An 18,843-nucleotide genomic window follows, 5' to 3' on the forward strand; every position below is an offset into this window, starting at 1 on the left:
CAGTACTGAAAGGTGAACCAATCATAAGTGACGATAGAATACTAATTACACGCAGTACTGAAAGGTGGACCAATTATAAGTGGCAATTGACTACTAATTACATGCAGTACTGAAAGGTGGACCAATCATAAGTGACGATAGAATACTAATTACACGCTGTACTGAAAGGTGGACCAATCATAAGTGACAATGGACTACTAATTACACGCAGTACTGAAAGGTGGACCAATCATAAGTGACAATAGACTACTAATTACACGCAGTACTGAAAGGTGGACCAATCACAAGTGACATAACTTGTGACAAAACAGTGACTTGTGACATTCACTCAGATGTCACAAAATCAAATGTCATCCGAAAAGAGTTTCCCATGAAAAACTTCAAGCTGTCTTCTTTTTGAAATGCCGTTTGTTATCTAAAAATAAGCATAGATTTTATAAAACCAAATGACAATTGAATATATTTAATTATACTATATAAGCTTACATGGCTTCAGGATTTTCCGTTATTTCTCGGCATGCTGTAGTTAAAATCGATTCATAAAATTATATTTAGTTCATGGCTTGGCTAGTGTTATATGATTGTATTCATGTCTTTGAAATGTGTCAGGTGTGTGTCCTCCATTGTACCATGCGTAAGAGAGTAGCTGGTATGAATTTAGTGGGCGGACAAATACACATGCACTGCTCATAGTCTGATGGGGAAAAACTTGGGATGTTTCAGCTGTACAATTTCAAATAATTAGTGAGTCAAATTTGTCAGAAAAAATGTCATTTCCTGATGTTATTGTAGATGTTATTTAATGCTGGGGTCCTGGACTGTTCAGACTCATGGATACACCGCTGAAAAGATACCTGATATTCTTTCACACTACAAGGAGGCTTGTAAACGAGACCCCAAATGGTACAAGGTATCCAGGCTAGATATATTATGATTTGTTATAACAGGATTAACTATCGTCAACAACAAAATTGGTAATTCAGTGGAGATGTGCAGCATTGCTATGCTCACCTTTTCACCCTGTCATCGTATAAGTGTTCACTTTGCAGAGCTACAAAAGGTCTTCAGTATATTAGCTGCTCTCTGTGTCAGGCTGAGACATCTTTAACACATTCAAACCCAGAAAACCAGTAGAAACATTATTTTTATGTTATTCCATATGTATAGGAATTGTGGGCTTCACATGATTTCAATCTAATGCTAGAGCTTTGTACAGTATTTTTTTATTGATTGCCTCTCTTAGCTTCTGTCCATAATAGCCTTCGTACTGTTGGTCTGATATCATGCATATATTATAGCCTTAGTACTGTTGGTCTGATATCTTGCATATAATAGCCTTAGTACTGTTGGTCTGATATCATGCATATAATAGCCTTCGTACTGTTGGTCTGATATCATGCATATACAGCGCACCCTCGAGATACAATGTTAATTCGTTCCAGGGTTGGCATCGTATGGTGAAAAAATCGTATGTAAGGGTATAGAGACCATTGTAATTATACAATGCAAACACCCCCTAGTAAAAATCGTCAATTTTCTTTTATAAAAATGTGTACATATTGACAATTAGCAAAAAAATAGTATGTTAACTTTAGTAATTATAGTTACCTACAGTAACTGTATTGTATTTAGTGTATTTTAATGGTTATGATCTGCAATAAAACGCAAAATTATAATGTGTGTACCAAATGCAGTATGTACGGTAAGGCGTTCTTGCCTTCAAAAGGTACGCATAACATAAACTTTGAATTCACTTCAAGTAAGTTTAGCTTGCTAAACCTACACTTAAAACTAAGTTTTAGTATGTATCAACTTTTTATCACGAAATTTTATTCTTCAGCAGTTCCTATCTTCACTTTCACTATAAACTTTAGCCTATCTGGTTGAAACCTTTTTCAACCTAAATCAATAAGGCCGAGCGATGCAGTTATAGAAAGCGGCCTCTCGCACACTTGACCATTTAATGGCTACCGAAAAGAAAAATAAAATTTTATTTTCTATACAGGACGTACATACCTTTGGAGTAACGTGGCTTTAGCTGGTACATGTAGCGAGTAAAGCAGAGAGGAGGCAAAAATGTACCAATGCTAATTATGGTGCTGTACACTTGAAAATAAATTTAAAATGTAATGAATTGGAATTTTTTAGCAGGCTAAAAGAAGTTGTCCATTCCTGTCCACTTTTTCTACGAAAAAATTGATGGTGCAATGCAGAAAATTGCTAGCTAGCGCTTGTAAAAGGATCCAGAGAATGTGGTACAGAAGTTTGTCTTGTATGAAATGTGCACAAGAATCAATGTAACCATACATACAAAGTTAGTACGTATTTATACCCTAGGGGGGACAGGGCTTCAGCAAGTTTCAGAAAGTAATGTGGATGTGTCAACTATCTTGAGTAGCTAGTTATATGAGTTACATACATACATACGATGAATTGTATTCACGTAGAAGATAACAAGCCCATATGCAAAGACATGGTTAAACAGGAAAATAAAACATAAAATCAAAAGGAAACAAATAAAATGAATAAAATATGAAAAATATGCCACACAAGAGATAAATAATATATATTATACATGCTCTGTTTTAATGTACCAGTCCACATCAGTAAATTAAACACTTGAAATATTTCTGCGAATGTGGGGTTTTCTGTATCTTCTACATCCTCGCCTTTACTAAATGGTTGCTCCTTTTGAATGCTGATCGCGTGCATGATCTAGCTCATTCAAATCTTCAGTCGGAAGCTCTTTCTTGTGCTTGCTTTAATTGAGTTCTTGTTTTAATAATAATTGCAAATGCTGATTGGTTGCGATCATATTCCTTGACAATGTTAATAATACGTGTCCCTTCTTCTTATTTACGACATCCAACTTTGTTGACATAGAAATCATTTTTCCTTCGTTTTGTAACGTTTGTGTCGGTCTCAGATTCCATAGATAACGAATTAAATGTAGATACTTGTATTTATATACGTATGCTGACTTAAAAGTTTATAGTAAAAGCTATAATAACGCTACAAATGAATATTTGCTCTCGCTTGTGTATTTTACATGAAATTTTCCACACGGACATGAGAGAAGTCGATCATCGTGTCTCTTCTAAACGTTCTAAGAATGTTTTCGGCAAACTATATTTTGGTGTCTTTTTTATTTCGACGTGTGTTATGAGCACACCAACGGCCAAATTTTAACTCGGGCGAAACTTTCCTCAAATTCATATGGTGAAATAAAATTCGTATAGCGAGGTGAAGATATCACAATGTTTGACTTCGTAAGGTGAAAAAATCGTATATCAGGGTAATCGTATCTCGAGGGTGCACTGTAGTATGCTTTTGAGGCGCAAAGTTGAGCCATTTTATTTTTTGACCCTAAATCATCTATTGAAAATAGACATTCTATCACTGAACTACTCAAGGATATTATTAACTAATTTACTCTGTCTAATGGTGTGATTCAGATAAAAATATTACTGAAAAATTTTGAATAAACGGAAGAAATTGAACATGACTCATCAAGTGTTGTTCTTTTGTAAAAAAACCTTTAAAGAGTAAGATCGGAGGCCGTCTGTCCTTCAATGATTAGAATGTAACACAATTTTTTATGTTAGTGCCATCTACATGTATGTTGGTGAGATCCAGTTGTTCATGAACATTTCTTAGATAAGGAGTCTTTATCAAACACGGTATTTAGTCACATGATAGAGAATATTTACTTCTATATCTATTGTACATGTAGATACCGTACTTTTCGGACTATTAGCCGCTACTTTTTTTATGTTTTGAGCCGTGCGGCATATATAAGGGTGAGGCTATTCTGGGGTTTTTTCTTTTACCGCTAGGGCGCATCAACCGGAATGTCCGGTTAGTGCGCCTCTAGCGGTGAAAGAAAAAACGAAACAATGCCTAACGGTACTGTTCCGTTAGGCACTGGGTTAAAAAGCGTCGGTTAATACGGAGCAGTGATTAACGGCACTGTTCTGTTTTAATTAGCAAAGTTGTTGCCGTGTTAAAAATCACCGTCTTGAGTTCTGCGGCCTATACAAAGGTGCGGTCTATGTATTGTTTTATTATCGTTTTTGTTTTAAATAATGCAGATGTGGCTTATATAAGGGTGCGGTTAATAGTCCTAAAAGTATGGTATTGAAGATTATTTCTAGAATATATTACAAAGTAGGGAAGCTGACCATACTTTGGTCTGTGATATACATGTATTTAGTTGATAGTCTAAAATGCATACGCTGACTGCTGCCATCAGAGTCAGCAGCCATTCCTCATCTTTACAGAGATAACATCCCTAAAATATCTGTAGCTGTTTGAGACATTGGCCAGTTGAACTCTACTGCTATCTCCAGAGTGTTTGTAACATCTCATGATACTATGTCTATCCTTGCCTGCTGTTGCTCAACTATCTCTAGTGATGATGGTGAGGGTCATAATGACACACATTGTAGGCATGGCACGCGTTTGCCTACACAAGCTATGAGGCCGTGCTTCTTTACAAATCAGCGAGCCAGGAGTCTGTCGATGGTGCTGTAGCAGCCCCTGTCGCCTCCTCGAGAGATGTGGACATTGTGCGGTTCTGTGTTGATGCTATTGAAGGGTTTTTTCAGTCGATCTCTCTTTCTGACGGGAACTCCCTTCAGGATACACTTCGGTAAGTCAGTAATGTTTTTAGTAGACAAGTTGCTGCCAGAGACATCGCATAACACCAAATGATTACAGGTTCGCATAAAATCATGATGCTGTAAAAATTTTGTCTCTTTTTAGCGTCTGACAAGCACAAGCTAAAAATAAATTGTAGCACGAATTTTTTTTAGTAAAATTCGTTTTGCTTGTTCCATATTTGTATATTATAGCATGAGTCATAGTGTTTACTTTGTTTTATGCTGAGAAAAATGCTTTCACAAATATTTATTTTTGTAGCCTATTGACTCTGTGGTTTGAGCATGGAGAGGAGGGACGGGTTTATGAGTCCCTCACCAAAGGACTAAAGCTGATCAATATAGAAAACTGGCTGCAGGTTATTCCTCAGCTAATTGCTAGGATTGACACCAACCGACAGCGGGTGGGCAAACTCATTCACGCGCTGCTTTGTGACATCAGCAAGCACCACCCTCAGGTTTGTCACATTTGTAAACTTTTATAAATGGTAGTTAAAAAGATAAACTATGGCTGTGTATGAGAATCTGTTGTTATGTTAGGTCTAGAGAAAGATCAAAGATTTAGTGAGAGCTAAACACACTTTACTTCTGCTTTTTGTCAGCTAACTGTGGATAAAGTACAAGCTTCAAGTGGGGTGGACTCGTACAGTTAATAGTTTTAATGCTCTCAACTCCTTTGATTCAAAAGACTATGTATGGCTTTTGTTACTTGAGATTGTTAAGTTCATCTCAGAGTTTTCATGTAGTTTGTGGGTTGTCTTAAGTTGGTAATATCACTGTACATACAATTGCTACATAGTCCATGACTAGGGAAGACCATTGTGTTTAGTCTCTTTTTAGATGTTTATAGTTTTTCAATATATTATTTACCGTTTATAACTCTGTCAGTACTATTAATGTAGTCGTCTTGATAGCCTAGTAGGTTAGACTAATGCTTACTTCCCCCTGCCTCCAGTCCTAGGGTTACATATATATTCTTGTAATATTGTAATATGGTATGTAGTAATTTTAATATGATATTGGTTTTCTGTAGCCATGGTTTGTTTGACCAGCTTTCCTGTTGCTAAATGGTTTGCATATGAGGCATAGCATATCGCTCGTAATATATAAAGTTTATTACCTTTATGCATGGAATGCTGCAGCAAGCATATGCTCAAGGTAGGGACAGTGAAATGCATAGCTCAAGAGGTGGAGAACTTACAATTCTATTAACATAATCAGTTACACTTAGTCTTGCTACCAAATGTGCCGTGTTGTGTTATGCAGGCGTTGGTCTACCCGCTGACGGTTGCTGCCAAGTCGAGCGTGGTGCAACGCAGAGACGCGGCTCTCAAGATTTTGGATAACATGAAGGAGCACAGCCCCAAGCTAGTTAAACAGGCCATGCTGGTGAGTGGTAGGAGAGAGGCTGGTGGGTGGTAGGAGAGAGGCTGTTGGGTGGTAGGAGAGAGACTGGTGGGTGGTAGGAGAGAGGCTGGTGGGTGGTAGGAGAGAGAGCTTGTGTCACAGGATGGATCAGTTATGGCACAGGCTGTCTGATCGTATAGCAGTTATCGTAGTGACTTGAGTTTACAATTATAAGAGTTTAGACAATGAAGTCATAGCTAGTTAGCTGTGGCGCCGGAAATGCCACGCCTCCAATTGATAACATATTACTGAGACACTAATTTTTTCCCTCCAAAAATCCACTTTAAAAGGTAGCTAGGGTTACTTAACCACAACAATTCCACTTCTCCATTCTTTACTTTGTTGGTGACTCCTATATATTGGGAGTTTTTCTTTCCTTGTTTAAAGAGATGTTTAAAGAGATAACTCCGAAATTTTATATCAAATAATTGGTAAAATCTGTTTTTTGAATAATAATTAATATTTTAATTATTAATAGAATTTAGATTTTTTGCTAGTTTAGACTGATATGAAAGTCCTCGAGTCAATATTTTTCTTTTTAGCACTGGTTCTAAGCTTCAAAAAATGTAAAAAGAATTTCGGCTCAATGCAAGTGGAAGTAAATTTTCTGAACGCAAGCGCCACTGGAAGTGAGGTTTTATATAAAACAATGTTTACACGATTGTCTAAACTTTTCTACGTTCGGCTCAGATAGTGACACGACTTATCTGATGTTTTGAACAATAGCCATATGTTTATACAGTACATAGGGGCTGTGATTATATACGCAGGTGTTAGACTCTGGCATGTGACTCTAAATACTGACTTCTAACGCTATATGCAACTGACTCTGTATACAGACTTGTGTGGTTTTATACTCAGGTGTGTGACTTGATACGCAGGTATCACTCTATAGATAAGTGTAACTTTATACGCGAACGGATGACTGTATGCGGATGACTGTATCTGTACAGATATAGCTGACTCCATATCTTAGGATACTTTCTATTGACAGGTGTGAGCCTGTGTATTCCTTTGTATAGGTAAGTGAAGAGCTAATACGGGTGGCTATTCTGTGGCATGAGCAATGGCATGAGGGCCTTGAGGAGGCCTCTAGACTCTATTTCGGTGATCGAAATGTGAAAGGGATGTTTGAGACATTGGAACCGCTACACCAGATGCTTGAAAAAGGACCTCAGACCCTCAAAGAGGTCTCTTTTCATCACGTGAGTCGTATGCCTACTCGGATTTACCTCACCCTATTTATTAACTCAAACTTTTAATATTGTGAAATACAAAGAAATTCAAAATACCAGTTGTTCAAAGGCAGTTTTGGTTATATATAAGTTCGCTATTGTTGTTGTACAATTGCGACATTTAATTTCAAGTAAGTTAATCAGACAGACATGTAAAGGTTTGGCTAATAGTAATTTGTAGTGAAGCACTAGTTGCCTACCTACAAGCTTAAATAACTAATCTCAGTCAGTTAGCTAGGTTCGTTCACCTCTTAACTATTCTGGTATAAATAACTCGACTAAATATGCGCTCACTAAACTACGACCAATGATAAGAGTTGAGGTATTTAAGAGCGGGGTGTAATGTCTTGCTGTATTGTAGCTAAGTAAATGGTGGTCGTTCGATAAGGAAGGATCGTCCTTGTGATCTCTTGTCTCTAATAGATAAAACACTGGTGTACCTCAATGACTAGCCTGAGAAAAAGAGATGCAGTTTATGACATTCATAACCCCGTAACTGGTGAAAATAGACTCACCCGTTGACAGATAGCTTCTATTAGCCATAGTTTATCATTGACTAATATCAAGCCTGGTGACACCGAGTTTCCTTCATTTTTAATCAGATAGCCTGCGGGTGGGTGTTAAACAGGCTGCGGGTGGATGTCAGACAGCCTGCGGGTAGATGTTAAACAGGCTGATTCTCACAAACCAGATTGAGTTTTGAGACAAAATATTTTCAGCAACCTGATGAAGACACAAAGCATATGCGTGTGAGGTTTGGATGAAATCGGCCTAAAAGTGTGGACTTTATCGATATAGATGATAAGATTGTCTGACAGGAAATGAATATATTGTTAACATGGGTTGGCTTATGACAGGCATATGGACAAGACTTGAATGAGGCCCTAGACTGGTGCAGGAAATATCAGAGGACCCACAATGTTAAGGAGCTCACCAAAGCCTGGGATTCCTACTACCATGTCTTTAGAAGGATTTCGAAGCAACTGCCTATTGTATGTTTCATTTATTAATGTGTATTGATGTGTACACATAGAGAGTTGGCTTGTGACTTGAGGTTATTGTGTCTCATGTTGTTTAGCCATCAATCCTGTTACCCTTGTTTACAGAAGAAGTCCCCATTCTTTAGACTTATCAACTTGGCTTCTGTTCACAATTCTTATTCCTGATGACATCTATCACTGATTGGATAGTGACTGCGATATACCGTGTCAGTGATTACAGGGTTACTATGTTGCTGTGGAGTGCACTTGCTCAAACTTGAGTAACTTTTGCAAAAAGCTGTAGGACAGTCAAATTGCTGCAGGAATGCAGGAAGTCGCAGGCTTTGCATAGACCCTTATGATAGTACTACGATGCTGAATACACCATGATATCGCAGCTTTGGCCCTTACGAAAGGACTCAGTTACAATACAAGGAAACAATGACAGTGTAGTATGTCTCATTGCAGCTAACCTCTCTAGAGCTTCAGTATGTCAGTCCCAAACTACTGGAGGCGAAGGATCTAGAGTTGGCTGTACCCGGTACTTATGACACGAAAGAAGTAATTGGTATACAGCGGGTACACAGTTCTCTGCAGGTCATCACCAGCAAGCAGCGGCCCAGGAAACTCAGCATCTATGGTAGGTTGATACACTTGTTATCTTTGCTCTGGATTGTTTTATCTCGTCTGGAAATCAAACTCGTCTTGATTTAGTAGTTGCTTTTCCTTGTCATATTATTTTATAAAAGTTAAAAGGGTATTGTTGTGGTTGGTTGTTGCTGCAGCCTCTCTCTTTTGAAATTGCTAATTCACGAGCTGGCATTCCTATTCCTGTCCATGTGTATTTTATATCGACCTTTGATTGTATCTGAAAGGTGTTATTTCATATAAATTTGGAAATACATGATGACAATAAAGACAATAGCTATTTATTAGTAACTATATATAAGTGTTGGTTTGTTGGTCTGTCGTGTGTCCAGTAATAGCGATGAAATATGCACGCTTGCAAGCGTTAAGAATGAAACAAATCACCTCACCCTTGAATTGAACACAGAAACGCTGGCTTTCCAGACAGGTGCGCTAACCACTACGCCTCACCGCCACTGTGGAATACTATGGAATAATTGTAGACATATTTTCTACACCTACTAATCTTTAATGGCTCACGGAACTGCCAATATACTAGAAGAAAAATACATGCTCAGACTTTCTCAAGATGCTATAAATATATGTGTATTCGTTTTTGAGCTTTTAAGAGCTTGTAATCACATTTCCACGTATTTGGCACCTACAACACAACAGAGTAAGACATGGTGAATCTTTTGATACCAAATAACTATAATGTGAATTTTGTTGCAAGTCAACCTTTAAGCCTGGTTCCCGTATCGATTGCGAGATTCCGGGGGTAACTTGCGTAGCAAAATGCTTGCGACGCTGGGCTCGGCGGCATCTGTTTACAAATGAAGCTGCATCACTAAACATAATCACGTCATCAAATAAAATGTTCGCTAGCCATGCCGTTTCTATAATAATGGTAACCTTCACCCATACAGTGCATTTCGGGAAGGTTTTGCCTGCGGCCTTTTGCAAAATTTGAACAGCACTAAACTCTTGCATTGACCGCTGGCAACTACCGGCGGTACCCGGCGTGTAGGTTCACATTTCACCGCAATAGCCTGCGGTGCTGTCGCCGGTTCCATTGCAACAGATATGGGAATCAGGCTTTATATTGCTAAACTTACTATGATAAAAGCCGTGAAGCCAGCTCATGTGCCGTTATGCATATTTTGATCGAGTTAATAAATATGTTTACAATTACGGTAATCCATTGTATCGCAAGTAGGTCATCTTGCTTAATAGGTTAGCTCGCCTGTCCTCAGATCTGGAGGTTCCGAATTCAAATCTAGTTTGAAGCGGCTTTTTCGTTCATAAAACTTTATTGCTATAATAAACACATGAACAACGGACCAACAGACAAACAACAACCACTGAGATTTATATACAATGTATATAGTGTAGATTTGATTTGATTTATTTGTCTGCGGGAAGGAAAGCCACGTAGTGTTTATTCATTAATTTCTATTCAGCTTTCATGTGTATTATTAAATGTTTAAATAGAGTTAGTTGTGAGCAATAAAATATAAATGATTTCAATATCTGTCCTCTCATGACCGTTGTGTTATGTCTCAGCTTGCGTCATCATCTATGCATATCTACCTCATTCCTTCTCAGGGAGCAATGGAAAGGAATATCAGTTTGTGCTGAAGGGTCATGAAGACCTTAGACAAGATGAGAGGGTCATGCAATTGTTTGGGCTAGTCAACTCCCTTCTTCTTGCTAACGCTGACACCTGCAGGCGTAATCTGACGTATGTTTCACTCTGGTTACTGTTTTGTATTGAATGATTTTAGTTTTTTTAAATTGGTTTTGTTAGGGATTTTTTCAGCATAAGTTGCGCATAAAAGTTTGTGGTAAACCCAGTTGTACCAGTCAACGTTCTGTAGATAGAGTTTGTCAAGCAATGCCTCAGTGGTTTTTGCTCATAAGTGTGTCAAAATTTGATGAGTAATACACTGCTTACAGTAATATGATTTTGCTCTGCGTGGTCACCTATTCCTTCACTTTTTACTCTGCCTTTAAACGGGTCTAAACTAGTGTGACATGTTGCATTTTTCGTAAGGTTTGTATGAGAAAATAGTAATTCACTAGTGGGATGTTACTTTGGTCATATCCTTAGAAGCATTTTCAGCTTTCTTGATGAGCTGTACACTGTCTATAGTTTCACTATAATCTCTGTACACTGTTTATAGTTTCACTATAATCTCTGTACACTGTTTATAGTTTAACTATAATCTCTGTACACTGTCTATAGTTTCACTATAATCTCTGTACACTGTCTATAGTTTCACTATAATCTCTGTACACTGTCTATAGTTTCACTATAATCTCTGTACACTGTCTATAGTTTCACTATAATCTCTGTACACTGTCTATAGTTTCACTATAATCTCTGTACACTGTCTATAGTTTCACTATAATCTCTGTACACTGTCTATAGTTTCACTATAATCTCTGTACACTGTCTATAGTTTCACTATAATCTCTGTACACTGTCTATAGTTTCACTATAATCTCTGTACACTGTCTATAGTTTCACTTTAATCTCTGTACACTGTCTATAGTTTCACTATAATCTCTATACACTGTCTATAGTTTCACTATAATCTATGTACACTGTTTTTAGTGACACTATAGTGTCTGTACACTATTTCTAGTGTCACTATAGACTCTGTACACTGTTTTTAGTGACACTATAGTCTCTGTACACTGTTTCTAGTGACACTATAGTCTCTGTACACTGTTTCTAGTGACACTATAGTCTCTGTACACTGTTTCTTGTGACACTATAGTCTCTGTACACTGTTTCTAGTGACACTATAGTCTCTGTACACTGTTTCTAGTGACACCATAGTGTCTGTACACTATTTCTAGTGACACTATAGTCTCTGTAAACTGTTTTTAGTGTCACTATAGACTCTGTACACTATCTGTAGTCTTATGAACATTTGTATTTTTAATAATGTAACATAAATGTGAAGCTCATCATCTGCCAGCGACAGGCATTGCGTTGTTTTAAAAACAGCTCAGCACTGATATCCGATGGCCTAGAGAAGATTTGAACCATGGTCTTGTTCATTTGTAAATCTCTTGCTGTAAATTCCAGTAAGCTTCAAGTAAGTATTTTTTACTCATCTGTAAAGCCTGCTCTTAACGGGCATGGTTTATGACTCCCTTGTTTCCATTCTTCTAGAATCCAGAGGTACTCAGCTATTCCTCTCTCCACCAACTCTGGCCTGCTGGGTTGGGTGCCCCATAGTGACACACTTCATGCCCTCATTCGTGACTACAGGGAGCGCAAGAAGATCCTTCTCAATATTGAGCACAGGATTATGATGAGGGTCGGTCATCATCTCAAAACTAAGTAGCTATGAGCCGAGCTTGTTTAGTATTCTGTGTCGTGTCTGGCTGGAAAGTCTCTCTGTTGGCTACTGAGGAAGTGTGTGAACTTTAGGCTTGAATCTGTCAGCATGTACAAAGTAGACCACGCTGCTGCATTTGTCCGGAGAGTCAGTTGATATTAGTCACATGATGCAGGGAGCATCATCAATGCTCATTTGTATAACTGCCACTGTTATTCTTTGCAAAATTATACAAATTGTTAATTTTATTCTAGTTTTTTAATTGTTAATTTAATTAATTTTATTCTATTTTTAAACAACCTGGTCACCCAATTTAAACAATCCCTTCACCTTTTGTCACTTAACAAATTTGTTTTCAATTTTTCTATTACTGATTGTTTATTCAGACTGTATAATAATTTGATAAGTTGTCTTGTAGATGGCCCCAGACTATGACCACTTGCCGCTCATGCAGAAGGTGGAGGTCTTTGAGCATGCGCTTGACAACACAACCGGTGATGACTTGGCTAAGATCATCTGGTTTAAGAGTCCAACGTCTGAGGTTTGGTTTGATCGACGTACCAACTACACCCGCTCTCTAGCGACTATGTCGATGGTTGGATACGTGCTAGGTTTGGGTGACAGGTAAGACTTGAGGACAGTCTGTTGCTCTTTTCACTTCCTGTAGCCATGCAGTAGATACCACTGCTAGAAGGGAGACTTAATCTGTGAACTTTCAGATAACTCGCCACACCAAGAACTAGGAAACTCTCACTTACTGCGGCCACTATGAGGGTGCAAGTGAGCTATGTTAATAACATAGAGCTAGTTTTATTATATGTGTTAGATATTCCTGTTCGATGCGCTTCAGCTTGTTTTTCATCGCAAGTACACAATGTCGCTATTTTTACTATTACCGGTTTGAAAAGTCTTGCATGAACTAAAGCAGAATGGCACAACTTTTCTTGCCTCACATGAGAATGGGGTGGCCTACGATTAGTGTGTGATTGTGCTGGTACAGGCTGGATGGATGCTTTCAGAACATCAGAAAAATTACCTCCTTCTCCCTCGATTGACGTGTTTAGAAGCAAGTGTGAGTCTAGCTCAACCTCTAGTGTGCGAGTCCCTGTAGCAACTGTAATAGTCGCACTATTGAACTATCGAGTAATAGAGGGTTTTCCAGTCAATTTAAATACTATAGCATCATGGTAGTGTAAGGTTAAATTAACTAGTGAAAGCTTGCAGATTCTCTTTTACCATTTGGTCTCGTACAGTACTAGAGGAGTGCAAAAATGTAACAGCATTTGTAAAAATTGAAAGATTTTGTCCACAAAATCATATTCGCATCTGTTTTATCAAAACAACCGTGTTGATAATGAGTATTTGTTGCCTACTGACCTCGTGTTGATAAAATAGAGTACCGTATATACTCAATTATAGGACGCACCCTAGTATAAGACGCAGCATAAATTTCAGCCAATTATTGAGAATAAAGGGTAATTCAAGTATAGGACGCACTTCAATTGATTTTTTCACAAGTGAAATTTTCGCACGATCAATCGATTGTTTTCTCACTTTGAGGGCTCAGTTGACTGACAGGTAAGTTTTAACACTAGAGTAAATTCAACTGAAGTCTGCCGGCAATCAATTTTGTACCGTAATTGGAATCAATAAATCTTTTCACATGCGCTGTTTTTTGTGTTGTTTTTGTTTGTCATGAATAAATCTTTTGAAAACGAATCTGGTTTTTATTTTCTTGTCAGTCACGTGACTATTTTGGAAGTGAGCAATTATTCTTAATCTTCCTTATAAAGGCGTCCGTTTGACTCAATAATAAAAAGCTACGAAAACGTGAAATAATTCCATTTATTTATCACCTCACTCAGACATAGAAATATGAAATTCATTGCAATTTTTACAAGTAATTGTATACATAATAAAGTGACAAATGTTTATTTTCAAATGCCGTGGAATTCTTCTTCATCAGATGAATTTTCAAGGCGTTTCTTGGCTTGTTCCTCGGTGAGTACATCGTCATAGATTTCATTTTCGTCATCAGTGTCTTCATTTGTGTCGTTCACTTGATCAGTCTAGAGGATGTCGTCTTTTGTTCCGTCGAGGTTGTTACTGATAGAACATTCATTGAAGGATTTTTCGATCATCGGCGCTTTTTGCTCATCGGCGCATCATCTTACGTTTGTTGACTGAAGACATTTTTGCGAGCAATAAGTGGAGTTAAAAACAGTTAAAATCGCCGCGATTGTCTTCCGTCTACCGAGTGTCCGTCCCCTCTCGTGTACATGGTATACGGTATAGCAGTGGCCTGATAATCGGTGCTGCTTCATAGAAACACATGGCCCCTCGTGGTATGTTGCGATTATAAGACGCAGGTGAAATGTAGGCTGATTTTCAAGTCAAAAAAGTGCGTCTTATAATTGAGTATATACGGTAGATCTCATCAACGTATGATCGGAAGTCAAAATTGTGTTTTCCTGCCTGTAGCCTTGTCTTGAACCTGTATTTCTAGCACTCTGTCAGACCCTTATCCCCTTATGTCCTTGTTAGAAGATAGCTAGCTAATATAAATTAAATCTTAATTAGGGTATATCCTGGCAGCAGTTTGTCCACTCTTCGTAAGGAGAAACTTGAGATTGAAAATTCTCTTCTCACCAATCGCTAAGCCCTGTCCTCATATTCATCTGCAGGCACCCATCCAACCTGATGCTGGACAGAGAGAGTGGCAAGATCATACAAGTGGATTTTGGTGACTGCTTTGAGGTGGCCATGAGTCGAGAGAAGTTCCCAGAGAAGATTCCGTTCCGGTAGGCCATCCTGGAAGGTTGAAGACTAGAAATATTCCAGTTTCGAATTTTATTGTTTCACCAGAAGATGCCGGGTTCTCTGTTTGCAGGCTGACTCGCATGTTGATAAATGCCATGGAGGTAACAGGCATAGATGGAAACTACAGGATGACATGTGAGAAGGTGATGAAGGTGCTGCGAGATAACAAAGACAGCGTTATGGCAGTACTGGAGGCTTTTGTCTATGACCCTCTCTTGAACTGGTGGCTTCTTGAGGGCAAAGGTCAGACTAAGACATCAATAATAGTTGATTTGGATTCCTAATGTTGGTAGTGTGATGGTTTTGAAATGATCATTGTGTTCGCTTCCATTTTAATAACTAGCAATGTTATTATATACCTCACAATGATGTCTTCAAATAATGTCGATACTCAGGAAGAGAGTTCTAGAGCTGATTTCTCATCGAGCTACATAGATTTCAAATGGGCTGTAAGCAAATGGGCTGTCTGTTAAGGTTTGACTAATGCCAGGAATTTTTACCTTACATGTATTAAAGTTCTTGGTTCCAAAACTACATTTGTGAATTAGATAAGCTAAGCACCAGCATAATGCAATAGTTAACCCTTTTGCAGGCATAGCGGCATTATTGTCGTTTCGTGATACTGATGCCAACGGGCAGAGCGACTATTATGTCGCCACGCGAACGTTTTTTATAAATTGATTTCTGGTTAGCTTGCATTTTTTTTACGTAATTTTCTTCTAGTAGTAAACTAAAATATATTGGTTTCTGTTAGCAACCAAAGAATTAGCTGTTTTGAGAAAACAAAACGATCGCTTTTGCAATACTAAACGGATAAAAAATCCGAAATAATAACGTATTTGAATAAAATAGAGATTTTTGTAGCTTGTTTATGCTTCTGTTACTGCTTTCTGAATATTTTCCTAGAGTGCAACAACTTTCTTTTACTGTCATGGCGTCTTCCAAGGCTATAGGCAAAGGCAAAGCTATAGAGGAACAACAATAATACGCACATGATGTCAAGACTGTGGTGTAGGCCTCTGCAAGGCAAATGCTTTCAAAATTACTATAGCTAGAGAAACACTTATATAAGAATTTGACTTATAAATGTTTATTTGTAATTACCTGTATAATAAAAACATAATACACATATACAATATCATAAATAAAAGTGTATCAATTATTTTTTTTAAATCAATTTGTGAAAACTTAATCTGCCCAGGGGGTCTCAAATGGCTCAAAAAAACTTGCCTTCGAAAGGGTTAAATATACATATAGATGGACAGTATAAATAAGGCCTGCAAGATAGCTTTAAAATGTTTGCTTGTCTTTTTCTCAAATTTCAGAGCTTCATGCATACACTTAATTCTATTACATTGATAGCATATTATAATTACATTATAATACATATATAGTACAGTACATTTTATTACATAGATAACCCACTATCTATATATATATATAAATCTCGAAGTTTGTTTGTCTTTTGTTGGTTTGTTTATCTGGCGTCCCTGTGTCAAGTTACAGCGATTAAAATCTAGCAATGAAAAATCTGCAAGGCACTGGAATTGAACTCGCAACATTCAAATCGGAAGTCTACAAATGGCCGCATCTAACCCCTAGGCAAAGCCATTCTTACATGTATACTTTTCAACCATCTTGTCTATCGTTATCGCGGCTGCAGGGTAAAAGCTAAATATGTACTTTTTATTATTAACTAATATTACCTTTTGCGTCTGTTTTTCTTTTAAACTTTTGAACCGTCGTTTCAAATTCCATCATTAATTTTTTTTAATTAGTAATTTTCAAATGTGCCATTTCAATTTCAAATGTGCCATTACTCTTCTTCAATTTCCGGTTCTGCCTCAGGGCAATCGCAACACTGTAAAAGCTAAAAACTTTTCACTTGGACAGTTTTACGTTGTGTTATTTCAAGCAGAAATTGCTTATACATTCTCTCTTCATTCGGTCAGACAAAATACCCTCATGCGCTTCACTGCTATACATTTGTACTAGTATCGAGAGGTATCAGTATCGTTGTATTCAAATTTGTGATGGATAGCTTCTGCTGCGACAGTAACCTTTTTTATACACACACTTCATGTACTTATTGTTATTATTAATTCAATATATTCAGGATTTTTATTTGGTTTTCTCAGATCGTATTAATCGTTTCAGTATCAAATCATTTTTTACTGTAATCATTGTCTATCTAGCCATTACTTGCTAATTATTTCACATTTAAACACATTTAAGTTGTTTTACGTTTCCTCTTAATTTATTTGAACTGTACAAAACGCTTTTTTCATAATATGAAGTTTTGACGTTTAAAAGTTAAAATGGTAAATGTTGTATATGTTAAATAAAATAAACTTTCTGTGCAAAGACTTTTTTATTACCCGGGTAATGCCGGGCATTCACCTAGTAATACATATACATTACGTTACATAAACATACAATCTAATAACATAGATTGTACATTATTATTACATAGATAGCGCATTAACTTGAATGCTAGTCACAATATTAGACTGTTATTGTGTATTGGTTGCAGCAGTTAAACAAAGTCAGGTGCAGGAGTCATCAACCTCTGGCACTGACTCATCAGCTCAAGAGGAACTCGAGCTAGAGCCGAGAGCGAGAGGTGCCAGCAGTGTGAGTCATGCCAGCACTATCGCGTCATCTGTAAATGAGCCCCCCGGTGAGGTGGTCAATCAGAAGGCTCTGAATATAGTCAAGCGGGTCAAGGACAAATTGACTGGTAGAGACTTTCCAATGACCGATCGAGAGGTGAATGTTGAGAGACAAGTCGAGTTGCTTATAGAGCAGGCAACTTCTCATGCTAATCTCTGTCAATGCTATATTGGCTGGTGTCCATTTTGGTAATTACTAATATGTGACCTTTGGTGCTCTATTTGTGTGATTTGTGGTACTCAGTCAAATTATCACTTATATTATCTATAGATAATGAGAAAGTGCTTGTAATTCATTTCAGTTTTAACAAATCTGATGCATATCAGATATCGATGCCAATGTTTGTTGAGAAAATTTTGAAAATTCACCAAAAACCTTAGTTAACGACTTAACGCAGAGAGAGGGAACAGTCCTTCTCTCTTGTTTTTTTAATTTACTTGATTTTTGATTTTGCCGTTGACCTTCGCATGACTTAAGGAAATATTTTCATCAAATGGTACGTATGCTTGCAATATCTACCTACATGATGGTGCTACCTGGTTGGAATGAAACTTGTCTCTGCCTTTTCTAAAAGAATGAGAGAAATTTCTAGAAGGTTCTTGAAATCATTCTCTACAGGTTCTCTACATTTGACGTGTAACTGCGGCTCAAACCAAATGTATCATCCGTGCTCACTAAGTACTTACATTAAAGTTATACATGAAGGATGCATTGAATAAGTATTCTGATCTTTATTATTAGCAAAAAATAACACGGAAACCCAAAACTTGCTTTGTTCATTTTGGTATTTCTTCATGTTCCAATATTCACAACTAGACGATGGTAGATAACTCTAACATTTTGAATATGCTCATTTAGCATATACATGTTGATGTTGCAGAGATTGTCATCAGCAGTAATCTTTTCAGTGGCTTTTTATAAGACCTTGACCTTGCATAGGATAAATATCTGTGAGTGACACACAACAAATGAGTCTCGATGGAAATTTATATTAAATTGTTCATTTGATTAACGGGTATCAGCAAGTGTTGTCTTTCACCTTCAGGGTGTCTTTTGCTCACTTGCTATCCAGGCATCAATGCTTCAAGTA

The 18,843-nt window shown here is 37.5% G+C and overlaps 1 protein-coding gene across 1 annotated transcript in view; it reads left to right on the forward strand.

Annotated features, from left to right (window-relative positions):
* The window catches only part of LOC137403673 (serine/threonine-protein kinase mTOR-like), an 89,187-nt gene extending 70,692 nt beyond the window's left edge, over nucleotides 1–18,495 (forward strand). Inside the window, exons 38-50 of the mRNA XM_068089672.1 lie at nucleotides 793–910; nucleotides 4,449–4,651; nucleotides 4,921–5,116; nucleotides 5,925–6,047; nucleotides 7,088–7,270; nucleotides 8,158–8,292; nucleotides 8,749–8,920; nucleotides 10,513–10,648; nucleotides 12,092–12,239; nucleotides 12,679–12,884; nucleotides 14,945–15,061; nucleotides 15,151–15,323; nucleotides 17,614–18,495. Coding sequence (XP_067945773.1) covers nucleotides 793–910; nucleotides 4,449–4,651; nucleotides 4,921–5,116; nucleotides 5,925–6,047; nucleotides 7,088–7,270; nucleotides 8,158–8,292; nucleotides 8,749–8,920; nucleotides 10,513–10,648; nucleotides 12,092–12,239; nucleotides 12,679–12,884; nucleotides 14,945–15,061; nucleotides 15,151–15,323; nucleotides 17,614–17,945 — 2,242 coding nt within the window. The 3' untranslated portion in view covers nucleotides 17,946–18,495. The remainder of the gene's footprint in view (nucleotides 1–792; nucleotides 911–4,448; nucleotides 4,652–4,920; nucleotides 5,117–5,924; nucleotides 6,048–7,087; nucleotides 7,271–8,157; nucleotides 8,293–8,748; nucleotides 8,921–10,512; nucleotides 10,649–12,091; nucleotides 12,240–12,678; nucleotides 12,885–14,944; nucleotides 15,062–15,150; nucleotides 15,324–17,613) is intronic.
* Nucleotides 18,496–18,843: the final 348 nt, after the last annotated feature.

This window comes from Watersipora subatra, chromosome 9, assembly GCF_963576615.1.
Source record: "Watersipora subatra chromosome 9, tzWatSuba1.1, whole genome shotgun sequence".
Lineage (NCBI taxonomy): Eukaryota > Metazoa > Bryozoa > Gymnolaemata > Cheilostomatida > Watersiporidae > Watersipora > Watersipora subatra.